The sequence below is a fragment of the Delphinapterus leucas genome, chromosome 6 (genome assembly GCF_059928025.1).
Source record: "Delphinapterus leucas isolate spDelLeu-1000000601 "Yukka" chromosome 6, BTC_Dleu_Yukka2, whole genome shotgun sequence".
Taxonomy (NCBI): domain Eukaryota; kingdom Metazoa; phylum Chordata; class Mammalia; order Artiodactyla; family Monodontidae; genus Delphinapterus; species Delphinapterus leucas.
Window position 1 is genome coordinate 45,177,702 of NC_143134.1, and position 17,389 is coordinate 45,195,090.

General features: G+C 42.4%; 1 protein-coding gene across 2 annotated transcripts in view; it reads left to right on the top strand.

Annotated features, from left to right (window-relative positions):
- Nucleotides 1-17,389, top strand: part of APTX (aprataxin) — a 26,299-nt gene continuing 8,910 nt past the window's right edge. Inside the window, exons 1-8 of one of the 2 annotated variants that reach the window (XM_089913103.1) lie at nucleotides 9-98; nucleotides 231-615; nucleotides 7,192-7,328; nucleotides 8,634-8,680; nucleotides 8,919-9,221; nucleotides 9,825-9,884; nucleotides 10,701-10,927; nucleotides 16,656-16,759. In XM_089913103.1, coding sequence (XP_089769229.1) covers nucleotides 548-615; nucleotides 7,192-7,328; nucleotides 8,634-8,680; nucleotides 8,919-9,221; nucleotides 9,825-9,884; nucleotides 10,701-10,927; nucleotides 16,656-16,759 — 946 coding nt within the window. In that variant the 5' untranslated portion in view covers nucleotides 9-98; nucleotides 231-547. Of the gene's footprint in view, nucleotides 99-230; nucleotides 616-7,191; nucleotides 7,329-8,633; nucleotides 8,681-8,918; nucleotides 9,222-9,824; nucleotides 9,885-10,700; nucleotides 10,928-16,655; nucleotides 16,760-17,389 lie in introns of both variants that reach the window. The other variant, XM_022551687.3, reaches the window with a different exon arrangement.

Below are 17,389 nucleotides of genomic sequence, written 5' to 3' on the forward strand. Positions count from 1 at the left end.
GGTAATCACTGGTTGCTCGCGAGTCTGTCTCGTGACGTCATCCCACAGCGCCGGAAGTGGAGGAGTAACGTGAGCTTGTCAGCCTCCGCCGTTTCTAGGTAAGGCGGTTATCGGCCTACCTCTTCTGCCTGCCGGGTTGAGAGCCGTGGGAGTGGGCCTCAGGCCGGGTCCGCTATTGCCTGTTAGGTGATGTGCCCTGAATAACGCTCTCACGGCTTCTTTCCCGGCAGGCGTTGCAGCATCTTCCGGCTCCAGGGCGCTAGGGCTCTGGGCTGCCCATTTCCCGTCTGCCGTGTTTTGGTGGCGCTCACGTTGGCCTCCGTCCCACTTCGCGTTCGTTCACCTGTGCCCCTGATACCTGTACCTAGCTTGGAACACAAGCAGAGGAAAGATTAGAGAATGGGCACTGTCCAACCCAAGGAGGCGGCGCAGCCTGTCAGGAAGGACATTGTTTTCTCCAGAAACGCTCCATGAGAGGAACTTGAGGGCCCTTCACAGCGTCCTCAACAGGCCTTACAGGAAGGCCAGAAGAAGCAAGCCTTTTCTCATGCAGACCGGTGATAGCGGTTCAACAAAGCAAGGATATAATTTCTATGTGGAATTAATGTGGTCCAGGTTTGGAGCCTTTTGAGAATTTGATTTATATTGAGCGTCATTAGAACACTTGAGACAGGACTCTTCACGTGGGAAGACACAACAGATTTGTGCCCTTTCACCATAGTTGCACAGTGCTCTTGGATGATCTTTTTACATTTCCTTAGCTCCTGCTTTCATCCTACCTACTATTAACAAGAGTGATAGTAGTGTTGAATGCTTGTTTTTTGCCAGATACTGAACTTTTTCTTCTTAATTTAGCCCTTGTGACAACGCTGTGGTGTAGAGCACTAATTAATATCGTTTTACAGCTGAAGAAATAAAAGACTTAGCTTAAATAACTGGCCACAAGTCGCACAGTCCGTAGGTGGTGGAGGCAAGATTTGAACTTGAGCAGTTGGATTTCAGAGGCTTGGATGTTATCCACTATTTTATATTGATTTTCCTCAACTGTTTATCAAGTTCCCAAACACCTTACTCTGTTGTTGTGTACTATTTTAGGGAGAAAATTGAGGTCATCAGGTGAGCTTTCCCTCAAATTTCTGCCTCTGCCTTCCCTTCATACAGTCATCTAGCTTTACCCCTATCTTTACCTTTCCTTCAGTATCAGAGAATGAGCTGTCTCTTGATCAAAGCAATTTCCTTTATTTTTGCTTCTGACCTTTCTTTTATACTTTCACCTATGAGACCTTGTTTTCATTTGTCTTTTGTGCCCTTGTTTATGTCCCAGTTATGTATAAACAAGGTCAGGTTTCTCATATCCATGTGTGTGTCATCCCCCCGCCCCCCCACGCTCCCAAGCCAGAAAGAAAGAAAAAGTTCCTAGTGATCCATCTTCCTTTCGCTCTCATGCAGTAACTCTCTTCCCCTCTCATCCAAACTTTTAAAAGAGTATTCTAAATTCTGTCTCCAACTCCACCTCCTGTTCCTTTCTGCAGTCTAGCTTTCAGATCTGTCATTCCCCTGAAATTTTATCCTGTAGTCACTAGTGATTGATTATCAAACCAGATAGACATTCTTCAGTCATTACTGGATTCCTTTGCTGCTTTTGAAACTTGATGATACCTTTCACTCCCTACTCCTTTGCTTCTCAGGACAATACACTCAGCTGATTTATTCAACAAACATGTACTGTGATATAGAGATGAACAAGTCAAAGTGCCTCCTTCCTTTAAAGAGCTTACATTCTAGCTGTTTTTCCATGTGCCTCTCTCACCAGTCATTTCTCCTGTGGATAGTCTTCTTCCTCCTCTCCTAAAATGTTGGGTGTTTACAAGGCTTGTGACTTTGGCCCATTGTTCTTTTCATTCTGTACACACTGCCTAGGTGAGCACATCAACTAGCTTGGTTTTAACTCCCTCCTGCATGCTCCCAAATCGAAGTATCAGCTTAGATCTCCTCTGAGTTTCGTGCTCACCTCTGACTACCCTGGACAGCTCTGCCTGCGAGTCCCACAGACTGTTCAAATTCTGTCTTCTCTGAACTTACTCTTAGCACATCCATCACTAAATCTTGTTGATTTTGCCCCCTAAATATTTCTCAAATCTGTGCTCTTTTTTCCATCTCTATTATTGTCTTACTTTGGACCTTATCTTCTTTGATCTGAAATATGATGGCCTTCTAACTGGTATCCCCCACTCTAGTCCTGTATCCGACGTTATCAGTTCTCCACACAACCTACCCTCCTCCCCCAAATGATCTTTGAAAACACATCTGACTGAGTCAAAGTCCTGCTAATAACATTTAAGAGGATCTGTCTGTTCATTCATACAATCTTTTCTCTCATTCAGCAAATATTTATTGTTTACTAAATTGCAAAATCCATTAGAGCTTCCAACGTTTGAGCTTTGCAGCTGGTCACCCAGGGCTCTGCTTCATCTGGACCAGCCTGCATCTCCGTCCTCTTTTTTTGCCTCATACTTAGGTTGCAGCAGCCCTGAACTGCTTCTTCATGTGCACTGTGCTGTTTCTTTGTGCACTGCCCTTGCTGTTCCCTTTGACTGGAATCTTCTCTCTGATTCCTTTCTCTTCTTCCTGCTCCTCACCTAATTAGGCTGCCCACTTTCACCTAATTAACCCAGTTAATGTATAGGTCTCATTTTAGGCCCACCTCTTATTGGAAACCTTCCTTGACACCTCCTTTCTCCAAGTCTAGGTTGGATATTCCAGCTTTGTGCTCCCACAACACCCTTTGCATAGACCAATCATTATACTTTCCACATTTGTTACAATTGTTTTTGAGTCTCTCTCCTCCACAAGACTCTGAGCCTTTTGAAGGCAGGTATGATGTATAATACCTGCATCATACAATACAAGTGAGATGTGTTACCTCCTTATTCCCAGCACCAGGGTGGCATAAGGTACATGGTAGACATGCAGTAATTTTGATTGAATGATCAAATGACTGAAGACAAAAAGTATATGATGTAGTGATTACGAACCCATTCTCAGGAGTTTCCTGGTGGTCTAGTGACTAGGATTCTGACCTTTCACTGCCGTGTCCTGGGTTCAATCCCTGGTCGGGGAACTGAGATCCTGCAAGCCATGCAGTGTGGTCAAAAAAACCCAAAACAAGACAACAACAGCAACAAAATAACCCGTTCTCTGGAATAATTCAAATCCTATCTCTGGCACACATTGGCTGTGTGACTTGAACGTGTTACTTTTCTTCTGTAAGACTTAAATTTTCCTTAGAATGAGAGTTGTGAAGATTAAATGAGATGATGTAAGTAAGACATTTAGCAAGTGCCTAGCACATGGTATGCACTTGATAAAAGTATGCTGAAGACCAGCAGATCCAAAAGTACAAGACCAGACCTAGCCTAGGCCAGTGACTTCCAGAGATCCTTCCTCCGAGTTCCCTGAATGGATGCAGTCTGTTTACAAGGAGATTATAATCTCATTTGGCCAGTGGGATTACATCCATATTTCATTTTCAGAGAAGGTAAATCCGACCACACGCAATAACAAGATGTAGAGAAGAGAAGAGGAGATGTAGAGGAGAGAAGGCTCTGTGAAGGCCTCAGGGAGGAGGTGGGACTTGGAGGTTGAGAAGAATTTTTTGTTTTTTTAGGAGGAAGGGAAGAGTATAATTCAGTACCAGGAGAGCATACTCATAATGACTTACTTGGGAGACCTGATGTAGTACGTTATACCTGAAGGATGTATGTGAGGGGAAGGAAGGAGAGAGAGGGATGGGTAAATGGGACTAGTTTTATGAAAAGAAGTGGGAGGTGAAATAAGTAACCTCTGTGGGGTTAAAGTATGAGAGTCTCAACTTCAAGCCTGAGGGATTTGGGATTGATCAGGGCTGTGCTGGACATTATGGTAGCCCTCAGCCACGTGTAGCTATCATAACTTTAAGGTAAATTTTAAAAAAGCTAAGTAAGAAATTTAGTTCCTCTGTTGCACCAGCTACATTTCAGTTGCTTGATTGTCACATGGTGGCTGCGTTAGTGTTTAGAACACTTATATCATTGCAGAACATTCTTCTGGACAGCGTGTTCCAGGTTACCAGATTTCTGGCCTTGTGCGGCCCATCAGATCACTTGGGTCCCTTAAGAAATAATCAGAATTTCTTTCTGACCAGTCCCTACAACTCTGGAGTGAAAAGTGTGGGGCTGAAAAATAGAGAATTAGGATTTACCCACATAAATGTGGAGATGGGGTTGCTCAGAGAGAGTAGCAAAGCACCCCACTTAAGAGGAGCTAGAGGAGGGGAGAGAGAAGGAAGGGAGGAGAACCTGGATAGGATTATTATCTGGTCATTCACTTGCAAATATTTATTATATTCTTGCTGTATGCTAGATATTAAGTGCTAAGGGTATAGTGGAAGGAAAAATGGCCTTGACTTCTGCTGTCATAGAGCTTGCAGTTTATGGAGTTTTACTGGATGAGTTATATTAAAGATTCAGGAACATCCATCCTTATGTGCTCCCCATATTCTAAAATGCTTCATTCCTAGAAGTTGGAATTGGAGGCTGAAATGGGCGAAGATATTGCTTAAGGTTAGTTACATAAGCATCCTGTAGTCACTGCTTCAGTTTCTTAAGGTGTAGTAAATAGAAACATTACAACTTCAGAACTTTAGAGGGAATGAAGCATGTGAATGTATGTTTGTGTGGGGCAGGAGGGGTAGGTCCTATTATCCTGCAAAAGTCAGCCATGCTCTCAGCTGTCCTCTGGATTCCCTCCTGTCCCTGCTATCCAACTGTTCTCTCTTCAGGCTTCTTTTATTACTGTGAGTAGTCAGTCACCAGATGACTTATTTCCCAATGCTTAATGAAGACATACTTCATTTCTCAGTCCATTACCTGCTCATTCATCAGTTTCCAGCAAGAGCAAACATGCCCCTCTGAACACATAGCGTTTAGAAGTGGGACTTGCCTGTAGCACCATCATCATTTGAGGCTCTGGGTTTAGGATTTTAGATTTACAGCTGACTCTTCATGCTCTTGCATCAGCTCCCTCACAAAGGAGTTGCCTTTTAGACCTAACTCTGGCCCACATTTAATTTATTAAATGACTCATCTCTGACTCTAGATTTCTCCACTCCAGCCTGCCTATATACAGCATCATTTCACCTCACTCTGCAGCTCAGACCCTGGCAGTTGTCTCCTATGGATTGTTAAATCTCAACTTTTTGGCCTAGTGTTCTTTCAACACCTTTGCCTTCTTTGGGTGACTCTCTGGGGCAGCTCCTCTGGGTTGGCCAACTAAGGTCTGCTTCTCACCCCTCACCCATGGCTTGTCATTGCTGAAATCTGTACCGTCACTTGTGCTTTTTGAAGTGGAATGTCCACTCCCACTCCTTTTCTTTCTTATCAGTCCCCTTGGCTCTTGGCTTTTTCTACTGGGCAGTTTCCAAAGCCTTTCCTGACTGATCCTATTTCTGTGACTGCACGTCTTCAGCACTCATTTGCTCACTCTGCTTTGCGTTATTCTGTCTTTGCAGATGGTAGTGAAACTCTGATTTTGAAAAATCTGGTTTCTTTTCTCTCCCCTTTGGATACAAAACTTGTGCAGAGCGGCTGATTGAGTGTTGCCTTGCCTGCAAGGAGTGTTTCGCAAGGAGAGGGTATTAGAGGCTTGAGCATTAGTAGGGTTCTGGAGTCTAGGGAGGTGTCCCAAAGATCTAGTCTGTCCCTCCCACAGTTCCCTGTTCTGCCCCTAGGTGATCTCATCCTCTCTTTTTACCCTAACATCTGTGACATGTTGATGCCTCTCATATATATACATTCAGTTAAGGACAAATACTTCCTTTTTGTGTCAGAACTGGTCATAATTCTTACAACTTTAACAACCTTGTGGCATTTACCTTTATAAGCCCCTGATTCTTTCTCTCCCCTGAAACACTTTCAGTTTTACTCGAAACTGTCTCCTGAATTGCAATTCCCAAGACTCCAAATAATGCACTTTATAGTCTCAAAAAATACACACACACACACACACACACACACACACACACATATATATATATATATATACCTTCAGTCCCTTCCCCTCCTTGAGCTTCATACCTATATATCCTAGTGTGACTCTAGGATCTTCTGCAGGCAACTTAATCTAATTGCGTTTCAATCTGAAATCATCTCTTCTTCACTTATCATTTATCCCTAAATTATGTCTCCAGTGTATTCCTCATTTTGGGTAATGAGTATTTCCGAATTAGAAACCTTCACTCCCTTGTCATTCCCCAAATGCAGTCAGCAATAAGTCTACCTTCACAGTTTCTCCTGGCTCTTTTTCCTCTCCATCCTCTTTCTTCAGGCCTCGTCCCTCTCCCGAATTTCTTCTCTTTCTCTTCTACTGATATCCTACATGACCATAAAAGTTGTTTTACAAAAGAATATCAGACCCTCCAGTAGTGTTGTGCAGGTTGTGTATTGCACAAAGGTGCTGCATTCACACTTTAGAAATTGTAGGTTTGTATATTTATGATGACTATCTTCTGGCAGATGGCAGTAAAATGTGTTGTTCTAACATCAGTATGTTTTGACAGTTAAGGAATGGAAACCTTGATGCCTATGGAGAACATCCTCTGTTCTTATGTCCTTAGCTCTCTGCCAGGCAAGCTTCTCACCCTTTAAAACTGAGTGTGAATATCCCTTCCTCGTGAAGCCCTTTTTGATGCTCCCTACAAGAGTTAGTCTTTCCTTTCCCTGGGCTAAGGCCATATTTGGCTACTCCCTTCTTATAGTAGATATTACATTATGTTGTAATAATTGATATATGAGTCTGCCCCATTGTACTCCAGGCCCCTGAAGGCTAGGGACAATGTTTCATCATTCTTTGATCCTCAGCAGGTAGCTTAATGTCCAGCACATAGAGTATATCAATAAACATAACAAATATTTGATTACATAGCATGACTGAGGAACAGAAGTAAATACCCATATTGTTTTGTTTAATCCTCACAACACCTTCATGAGTCCTGTCATTATCACATTTTACAGGTGAGGAAATTGAGACTAGGGAGGTGAAGTCACTTGCCTCAAGATGAACAGCTGGTAAATGGCATGTGTGGTGGTGCTGGGGTGTGGTCCTGGAGGACCTGTGCTAGTTTTTCCAGCGATTCTCTTGTGTTTTGTCTCTCAGACTAATGATGCGGGTGTGCTGGTTGGTGAGACAGGACAATCGGCACCAGCGAATCAAACTTCCACATTTGGAAGCAGTCATGGTTGGGCGCAGCCCCGAGACCAAGATCACTGACAAGAAATGTTCTCGACAGCAAGGTAACTGGTCATAGGATTGTGGAGATTACCATGTTTGGTTCCCTCAGATGGTGATATAATCAAAGATGTACATTTCCTGGATGCTACTGATGGAAAACCTTTTGTGTGCCATAAACAAAACTCAGGAACTGAGCTCTTTTAGCCAGTGCTAGGGCCCCATGCACTCCTGACTCCACCGTCTGAAAGTGGTTAATATTCAGTGTTGGGAGCAGGCAGGTTCTATCCTGTACTATGGGTTGGTGGAACTGAGTTCTGCACTCTGCTTTGCCCAGGGAGATTCCTCTTTGGGCAGTGAGACAATTGAATTCTGGGATTTCCAGTTTGGAACCATTTCTGAGAAGTGATGGGATGGTTTCGTCCTTTACATTTTGCCACACACAGAGGGTGGTATCTTTAAAAGACTATGACATCTAGCTCTTGAAATGTCTTTTGTGGGATTTAATGAAATGAAAGTCCTTAGGAAAAATCTTTACCATGTACCTCATTTTTTACTTGTAAACTCCAGACATGCTCACTGCTACCAGGCCTCCCCCTGCAGTGTGTTTGCCATGGTTCCTAAGGCTTGGAGTCTGCAGCACTGATTATGGTTTTTCCCACATGAGTTAATCTAAATGGGAAAAAGAAAAATGCCATGCTTGAGCTGGCTAAGCCAAACATACAGAAGCAGACACTGCTTCTTGCTCTCTGTCTGCCTTGTCACAGCAGCAGCTGTAGGGATGTATATGTCAGCCTGTCCAGAAGCTTTTTATTCACGTATCTGAACACAAGTATTTAGTGTTACTTCTTCCCACACATGCTCAGACTGTTCTGTCCCTGCAATCCTTTTTCTAGAATATTCTTTCTACTCCTCCTACCCAAGGCCAGCTGAACTTCAGTTTTCCAGGAACGTATCTTTTACCTTTTTCTCTGTTGAAGGCATCTGATGGTTTCATACAATAGTGGAAGTCTTGATTTAATCCTGAGATATAAGAGCTTGTGAGAGAAATGGGTCCCCTTTCCTGACTGCAGAGTCTGTGATCTTGAGTGGGCCAAGGGCTCTGGAATAGGGAGACTTGTGGGGATTCAGTGTAGCTGCCTTATAAAGATATTAGCAGTAGCTAAGGGAGTATGTACACTGTTGGGCATTTTATGGAAGGACCTGGAGCCCTAGCCACCTGAATAATGGATGATTTTGCTCTTAGGCCTTTGAGGAAACCCTTGTCACATTGCCTCCTGGAGTGAGGCTTCATTGTCTTGTAGGGAGAACAGGAGCAAGTGCCTGGTTCTTCATGGCATTTGGGTTTAACTTTTTTCAATCTCTTTCAGTACAGTTGAAAGCGGAGTGTAACAAAGGATATGTCAAGGTAAAGCAGGTATGTCTTATTTGTAACTTGGATTTCCATGTTATACTTGATGATTTTCTTACACTGTTGACTTTAGAATGTCTGTGCCAGCCAATAAAGGGTTCTCTGTCACGTGTGGAAGTGGCAGAGTAACGGAAGTGAATATTAAGCACAGTGCCTGGCACATAGTAAGTGGTGAACATAGGAGTAGCTATATTGCTAATGGTGTTATTGCTATTATTATAATTATTTTCTGATTATTCCATAGGTAGGGGTCAATCCCACCAGCATTGACTCACTCATAATTGGGAAGGACCAAGAGGTGAAGCTGCAGCCTGGCCAGGTCCTCCACCTGGTGAATGAACTTTATCCATATATCATAGAGTTTGAGGAAGAGACAAAGAACCCTGGCCTGGAAACACACAGGAAGAGAAAGAGGTCAGGCAACAGTGATTCTGTAGAAAGGGATGCTGCCCAGGAAGCTGAGCCCAGTACAAGACTAGAACCTGGGAGCAACCCTAGCCAGTGCTCTGTGCCCCCAAAGAAGGAGAAAGATGCATCCACCAAAAAGGTGAGGGTAGTGTGCTTGATAGATGATGTGGAGATTAAATGAGGTGTAATGACTACTTAATTGTTTTGTACGCAGTAAAGCCCAGACATGCCTAAGGGGTTATTAACCATGATGAAAGAGTCACTTGTTTGTGTCACCAGTCACTTGGGTGAATATCCCTTTATGTACTTTTCTCTTGAATTTCTGAGGTAAGCCCCTTGAAGGTAGGGTGATAATGGCAGTGTGCTTAACACTGAGCTGCTAAAATGGGTCAATGTATATCTATAGAAGGTTAAGATTGGAACATTCTTCATAGATCATGTGATTCACATCCTGATGTCAAAGTGGAAACTTAGGCTGTAGATGGAGTGGGAGAGGGCAAAGAAGATGCAGCTCACACTCTGGTGTTTCCAGCCTCTGTCTAGACATGCAGCTCTGAATATGGGAAGAAAATGGGGATGGCTTATGGTTCATAAAGGAAAAGATTGAGGTAAAGAGATATAGTTTAATTCTTAAAGACTGACCTTATTTCCAAGTTTGGTTGGACTTTGCTGACGTCCGGTATTAACTACTGACAAATTTAACTATCGCATTTGTGATTTACATTGCCCCTTTTTGCTCTAGGAATCATTGGGCCACTGGAGTCAAGGCTTGAAGATTTCAATGGCGGACCCCAAAATGCAGGTCAGAATAAAATTTTGGCATTGAAATACATTTCACGTTTTAAATGATCACAGAGTGCATAACTACAAATGAAATCAAAGGAGATTAGTCCTTCTGAGTGAGATTCGTTTTACTGGGCTATTTTGTGAGATCAAGTGGCTTTTCTCATTGTCAGTAAGTTAGCAACTGGAGTTCTTTGGAGAGAAGCCAAGTTTTTCAAATGAATATCCCTTCTGCCTTGTTCCTCCTAAACTTCTGGGTACTATTATTATAAGGGAAGTTGTGTTAACCTTAGTGTGGTCTCTTTCAACAGAGTGTCAGATAATGTATAGTGACTGTAGTTACTGGGCTGCCCTGGGATTAATAGTCAGGCATCATCCTGGGAGGAGTCTGAGTTCTTAAATTACATCCTGGGGTGACAAGGGGCAATCTGATAGGGCTTCTTGGAACACACTTGCATGTATCATGTGGTCTGCTGTGTTAGAGTGAGAATAGTGCATTTGAATTGATGCCTTCAGGGGTTTTACATCAGATCCTCAGGAACTATGTGCCTCTTCTGTGTGTTCTGTGTAGTGTGGTGACTGAAAACACAGACTGGAGTCAACTAGATCTGTGTTGGAGTTCTAGACTTCCCACTTAGTACTGATAACTATGTGACCTGGCGCAAGACACTCAACTTATCTGAGTCTCTGTGCTTTCATTGGTCAAAATTGGGATACTAAGACCTTCTGCACAAGATTGTGGTGGGAATTAAGTGAGTTAATGAATGTGGCTGTATCTGGCACACACAAGATGCGCTGTAGATGTCCGTTTCCTTCTCTTGTGCCCCTCTGCTAGGTTTACAAAGATGACCAGGTGGTGGTGATTAAGGATAAATACCCCAAGGCTCGTCACCACTGGCTGGTCTTACCATGGGCCTCCATTTCCAGTCTGAAGGCTGTGACCGGAGAACACCTTGAGCTCCTCAGACACATGCACACTGTGGGGGAAAAAGTGATTGCAGACTTCGCTGGGTCTAGCAAACTCCGCTTCCGATTGGGCTACCATGCCATTCCCAGCATGAGGTAAGCCTTGTGGGGAGTGCTGGTGTGTCCTGGTTCTATCTAGGTGGACAGATGGATTCAGCCTGGGTCTGCTGACTGTGCTCATAGCCCTGAGGTCCAGGGGAGTAGGGTGGGGTGTTTCCAAGGCAGGTGGGCTGAAACTTCAACCCTCCTGCCTGACTTGCTCGTAAGCCTTGAGTTCCTACTTCTGCTTATAATTTGATAACTTTCAGTTCTTTGTTCTTCTCAAAGTGTAAACTCTGAGAGCCTAACTTATGAACTAGATGAAGCAGCTTCATTGCCTTCGGGTGAAGAACTGTGGTCAGTGGCTTTTATCAGATTTTTCAGAAGCATCTATAACCCCTAAATGATTAGGAACCATTGCTTTGAAGGAGGCAAGCATCACTGAATTCTTTCATGACAGCCTAGTAGATCTAAGATTTAAAATAAAATGAGAAAAAAGTGTAGAGCCTGTTTTCCTTTGGCTCATACCCAGAAGGATTCAGAAATTAATGACTGATTCTTTTCAAGGAATGAAAGCAAGGCAGATCTCCAATTCTTTTGAGCTAAGCAACAAGATAAGCAGAGGGATTGGGTTTCTGAGTCTTTATCTTAGGCTGTTTTTTTTTTTTTTTTGGTAAAATATACATAACATAAAATTTACTATTTTAACTATTTTTAAGTGTACAGTTCAATGGCATTAAGTACATTCACATTGTTGTGCAACCATCACCACCATCTATTTCTAGAACTTTTTTCATCTTCCTGAATTACCTCTCATTCCTTCCTCCCCCTAGCCCTTGGCAACCACGATTCTACTTTCTGTTTCTATGAATTTGACTTCCCTAGGTACCTCGTATAAGTGGAATTATACAGTATCTGTTGTTTTGTGGCTGGATTATTGAACTTAGGATAATGTCTTCAAGGTTCATCCATATTGTAGCATGTGTCAGAATTTCTTTTGGTTATTTTATTTAACCACCTAACAGTCTTCACATTTTATTAGGTGGGTAATTATGACTTAGATTACTGGTTACTTTAATGAGTGAAATTTTTGTGCCACATTTTTTCCCCATCAATACTCTTTATTTTAAATTGAGGCATAACTTACATACAATAAAATGCACAATAAGATCTATAGTTTGATCAGTCTTGATGTATATGCCATGTAACTATCACTGTGATCAAGATACAGACCATTTCTATCATCTCCCAGGAAGTTCCCTTGTGCTCCTTTCTTGCAGTCCTCCCCTCAATCCCCCCGTGTTGTTCTCCTTTCTTTCAGCATAGATTAGTTTTGTCTGTTCTAGAACTTCATATAAGTGGAATCATACAATGTATACTCTTTTTCTGTCTTTTTTTGGTCAGCATAATGGATTTTGAGATTCATGCATGTTGTTGTGTATATCATGGATATACTTCATCTTTTTGCTCTTGTATAAATACCCAGAAGTGGAATTGCTAGGTCACAGGGTGGAAGTTATGTTGTATCTCCTTAAAAAAATATTTTTTAATTGTTAAAACCTTATTCAAAAATTTAGGGCAAAAAGTCACCCATAATCCTATTTCCCTAATACTGCAGAGCTCATGACTAACAGCCCTTGATCACAAAGCCCTTTTCACGTAGTAATCATGGTGTCCATACCCTTTTTTAAAAAAAATTTTTAATTGGGGTGCTTCCCTGGTGGTGCAGTGGTTGAGAGTCCGTCTGCCGATGCAGGGGACACGGGTTCGTGCCCCGGTCCGGGAGGATCCCACATGCCACGGAGCGGCTGGGCCCGTGAGCCATGGCCGCTGAGCCTGCGCGTCCAGAGCCTGTGCTCCGCAACGGGAGAGGCCACAACAGTGAGAGGCCCATGTACCGCCAAAAAAAAAAAAAAGAAAAAAAAATTTTAATTGGGGTGTAGTTGCTTTACAATGCTGTGTCAGTTTCCGCTGTACAACGAAGTGAATCGATTATATGTATACATATATCCTCTCCCTCTTGGAGCTCCCTTCCCCCGCCCCCATCCCACCCATTGAGGTCACCACAGAGCACAGAGCTAAGCTCGCTGTGCTATACAGCAGGTTCCCACTAGTTATCTATTTTACACATGGTAGTGTATATATGTCAATCCTAATCTCCCAATTCATCCCACCCCCTGCTTCCCACCCTGTGTTCACACGTCTGTTTTCTGCATCTGCTATTGTGCTAAGGAGAATGCTAAAGGCACGAGCTGTGACTGGTGTGGGTGGGAAGCAAAATGACCAGTAAGTAAAGTTTCCAGTTACATATCCTTTTATGATCACTCTTTTTTTTGCGGTACGCGGGCCTCTCACCGCTGTGGCCTCTCCCATTGCGGAGCACAGGCTCTGGACGCGCAGGCTCAGCGGCCATGGCTCACGGGCCCAGCTGCTCTGCGGCACGTGGGATCCTCCTGGACTGGGGCACAAACCCGTGTCCCCTGCATCGGCAGGTGGACTCTCAACCACTGCGCCACCAGGGAAGCCCTATGATCACTCTTTATGATATCATTTTGAATAAATTAAAGATAGGAAGGAAAAGGTAATAAATATTTTTTCTATTGTAAAAGTAATATATTTTCAATTTAGAAAATATAAAACTGGAAGTATGAAGTAGAACAAAGATCTTCCATAATATCACCACTAATTAAACTCTAGACCTTATTCGAATTTCAGCCATTTTTCTTTCCATTCTTTTTCTGCTCCAGGATCCCACATTGCATTTATTTGTTGTCTCTCCTTAGTCTCCCTGATCTGTGACAGTTCCTCCTCCTTTTCTGGTTTTCATGACCTTGACACTTTTGATGGGTACTGGCTAGTTGTTTTACGGGATGTCTCTCAATTTGAGTTTGTCTGATGTTTTTTCATGACTAGATTAAGGTTATCAATATACCACAGAAATGATGTGTGTCCTTCTCAGTGCATCATATCAAGGAGTGCCTGATGTCGAGATGGTTTGTTGCTCATGATATTCACCTTGATCACTTCGTTGAGGTGGTGTCTGCCAGGTTTCTTTACTCAAAGTTACTGTTTTTCCCTTGTAATTGATGAATATCTTGGGGGGGGATGTTTAAGACTATGCTACTATATATTTTCTCCTCAAACTTTTGCCCAGTGATTTTAGCATCTATTGGTGGATCTTGCCTGCAACAGTTATTATTATGGTGTTTACCTAATGGTAATTTTATGTTTCCCTCATTCCTTCTAATTTATTAATTGGAATTACTCTGTGTGGAAGAACTGTCCCTTCTCCCCCATTATGTATTTATTCAATACACGTATGGACTCATGGATATTTATTTTAGTCTATAGGATTTAATTTAATCTATCTCTGTTTATTGCTCAAATTGTTCCAGCTTTGGTCATTGGAAATTCCTTTAGATTGGCTCCTGTATCACTTTGACATGCCCCAAACATTTTTTGAGCTCTTCCTTATTTTCTGGCTCCTTATTTTTTGGAACAAGATGTTCCAGGCTTATCTTATATTTTTCCTGTTCTAGCCCTGGAATGAACCACTTTTCCAAAGAGCCCTAGTTCTTTTTAGTGGATAATGATATTTATAAGCCAAGACTAGGGCACGAGGTTTCTGTAGAGAGAAGTGGTTGGTTCCAGAGTATCTTTGCTTCTAGGTCCTCTTAGCAGATGAAGCCAGGAAATACATGCATGAATCCTTACCCACACAGATACATGCACCTCTCTGTTTATTTCTCTGTTTACCTACCTGTACATGTGTATGGAAAGCCATGAGCTCATGCTGATACTTCTGATTCCAGTCCAACTCCACAGGTTCATCCTTGTCTTCCTGTTTCCTTTTTTGTGACTTCTTTCTCCAACAGTGAGAAATTTGGCTCTCTTTAGCTACAATTAGTTCACTTATTTGTTCAGTCCTAGCATACACATAAAATAGTTGCAGAATTGCTAATCTGCACCCAGGTGAGAAAGACATTTTGCTCACTAGAGTACAGGCTTTGTATAACGTTCTTTTTATCTTTACAGAATCCAGTCAAAATACTGTTTTCCAAGCTTAACTAGGTAGTTATTTTCTTCCTGACCCCCTTCAGTGTGGTTCCCTTTTTATTTGTAATACAGTTAGGTTTATTTGTTACTGCTTATATTCCATTTTAAATTCCCACACGGCACTGGTTGGTTTTGATGATTTGTTGGGAGAATGTGAAATATTACTGATTCTAAGAGTCAAAGCTATACAAAAAGTCATCCTACTTGGTTTAACAAGTCCAAAAGCAAACTCTTCGTTTTCTTCCTCAAACCTGCTTTTCCTGAAGCTTCTTCATCTTAGCAAGTGGCACCTCCCCAAACCTACATCCAATCCATTAGTTGGTCCTGTTGGTTCTATTCCAGAATATATTCAAAATTGGATTGCTTCTTTTCATCTCGACTGCTATAGCTCCTGTCTAAAACATGATTATTTCTGGCCTGGACTGCTGTAGCAGCCTCCTAACTGGTCTCTCTGTATCCATCCTTACCCTTTCTACAGTCCTTTTTCCACACAGTAGCCAGAGTGATCTTATCAAGTGTGAATCAGATAACAGGACTCCCCTGCTTAAAATCCTTCAGTGGTTCCCCAGTGTAATCAGAATAAAATGCAAACCCTCTGCCAACCTATAAGACCCTTTATGATCTGGCTTCTACCTAGTTCCTGCTCCTTGTTTCCAGCCATTCCAGCCATATTTCCTTTCTGCTCCTTGGTTGCACCAAGCCCTTTTTCAGGGCCTTCACACTTGGTCTCCCCACTCCCTGAAACACTCTTTCAGATCTTTGCTTTCATGACTGCTTTCTCAGCTCAAATCACTGCCTGGGAGAGGCCTTCCCTGGACACCCTAGCTACTTAAAGAGGCAGCCTCTACCCTCAGGCACTGTCTATCCCATTTCCCTGTTTTATTTTTTTCTTAGCAATGTTAACATTTTGAATTTTCCTTGTTTATCTGTTTACTTATTTATTATTTCTCTCCCCTCTTTAGAATATAATTTCTGTAAGGGCATAGGCCTTTCCCATTTTGTTCACTGCTAAATTCCCAGTGCTAGTACAGTGCTTGGCCCGAGTAGGTACTTAATGAGCCGTAAATAGTCTTTTTTTAAAATTTTTTTAATTAGGATATAGTTGCTTCACAATGTTGTGCTAGTTTCTGCTGTACAGTGAAGTGAATCAGCCATACGTATATACATATCCCCTCCCCTCTGGTTTTCCCTCCCCTCTAGGTTACCACAGAGCATCGAGCAGAGTTCCCTGCGCTATACAGCAGGCTCTCATTGGTTATCTATTCCATACATAGCAGTGTATACATGTCAATCCCAGTCTCCCAATTCATCCCATCCCCTTTCCCCTCTCAGTGTCCATGCATTTATTCTCTACGTCTGTCTCTATTTCTGCTTTGCAAATAAGATCATCTATACCATTTTTTTAGATTCCTCATATATGCATTAATATATATTGGGTTTTCTCCTTCTGACTTACTTCACTCTGTATGACAGTCTCTAGGTCCATCCATGTCTCTACAAATGACCCCATTTCGTTCCTTTTAATGGCTGAGTAATATTCCACTGTGTATATGTACCACATCTTCTTTATCCATTCATCTGTCGATGGACATTTAGGTTGCTTTAAATAGTCTTAAGTGAATGAATGAATGAGTTAAATGGAAACACTATCAATATTTTACATACCCATACTTTTTGTCATTTTGATTAAGCTAGGTTTAATGGTCAGTCTTTGTTTCCTCTCAACTAGCCATGTACACCTTCATGTGATCAGCCAGGATTTTGATTCTCCTTGCCTTAAAAACAAAAAACACTGGAATTCTTTCAATACCGAATACTTCCTCGAATCACAAGGTAAACGGTGTTCTTTGGTTTTTACATTTGTTTCATTTTCTCAGTTGTTCATTTTTTTTTAATTAATTAATTAATTTACTTTTGGCTGTGTTGGGTCTTTGTTGCTGTGCACGGACTTTCTCTAGTTGGGGTGAGAGGGGACTACTCTTTGTTGCAGTGTGCAGGCTTCTCATTGCGGTGGCTTCTCTTGTTGCAGAGCACGGGCTCTAGGCGCATGGGCTTCAGTAGTTGTGGCACGTGGGCTCAGTAGTTGTGGCTTGCAGGCTCTAGAGTGCAGGCTCAGTAGTTGTGGTGCACGGGCTTAGTTGCTTGGCAGCATGTGGGATCTTCCCCGATCAGGGATCGAACCCCTGCATTGGCAGGCAGATTCTTAACCACTGCCCCACCAGGGCCCTTCTCAGTTGTTCTTATAATTGATTCATTTGTTTCCCAAAATAACCTGGCTTCAAAAACCCATGTACAACTTTGTGTTGCCTGTACAGAGAGCCCCATTAAAAGAAACTGGGTTATTTGGATTGTAGTAGGATTGCCACTTTGCTGTGAGCAGCCTTCTTGGGGGACTTAGAATGCTGTTATGTCAGGGTCTAAAAATGATTGTTTATTTTAAGAATGGGGGACTTCAGAGCTTGT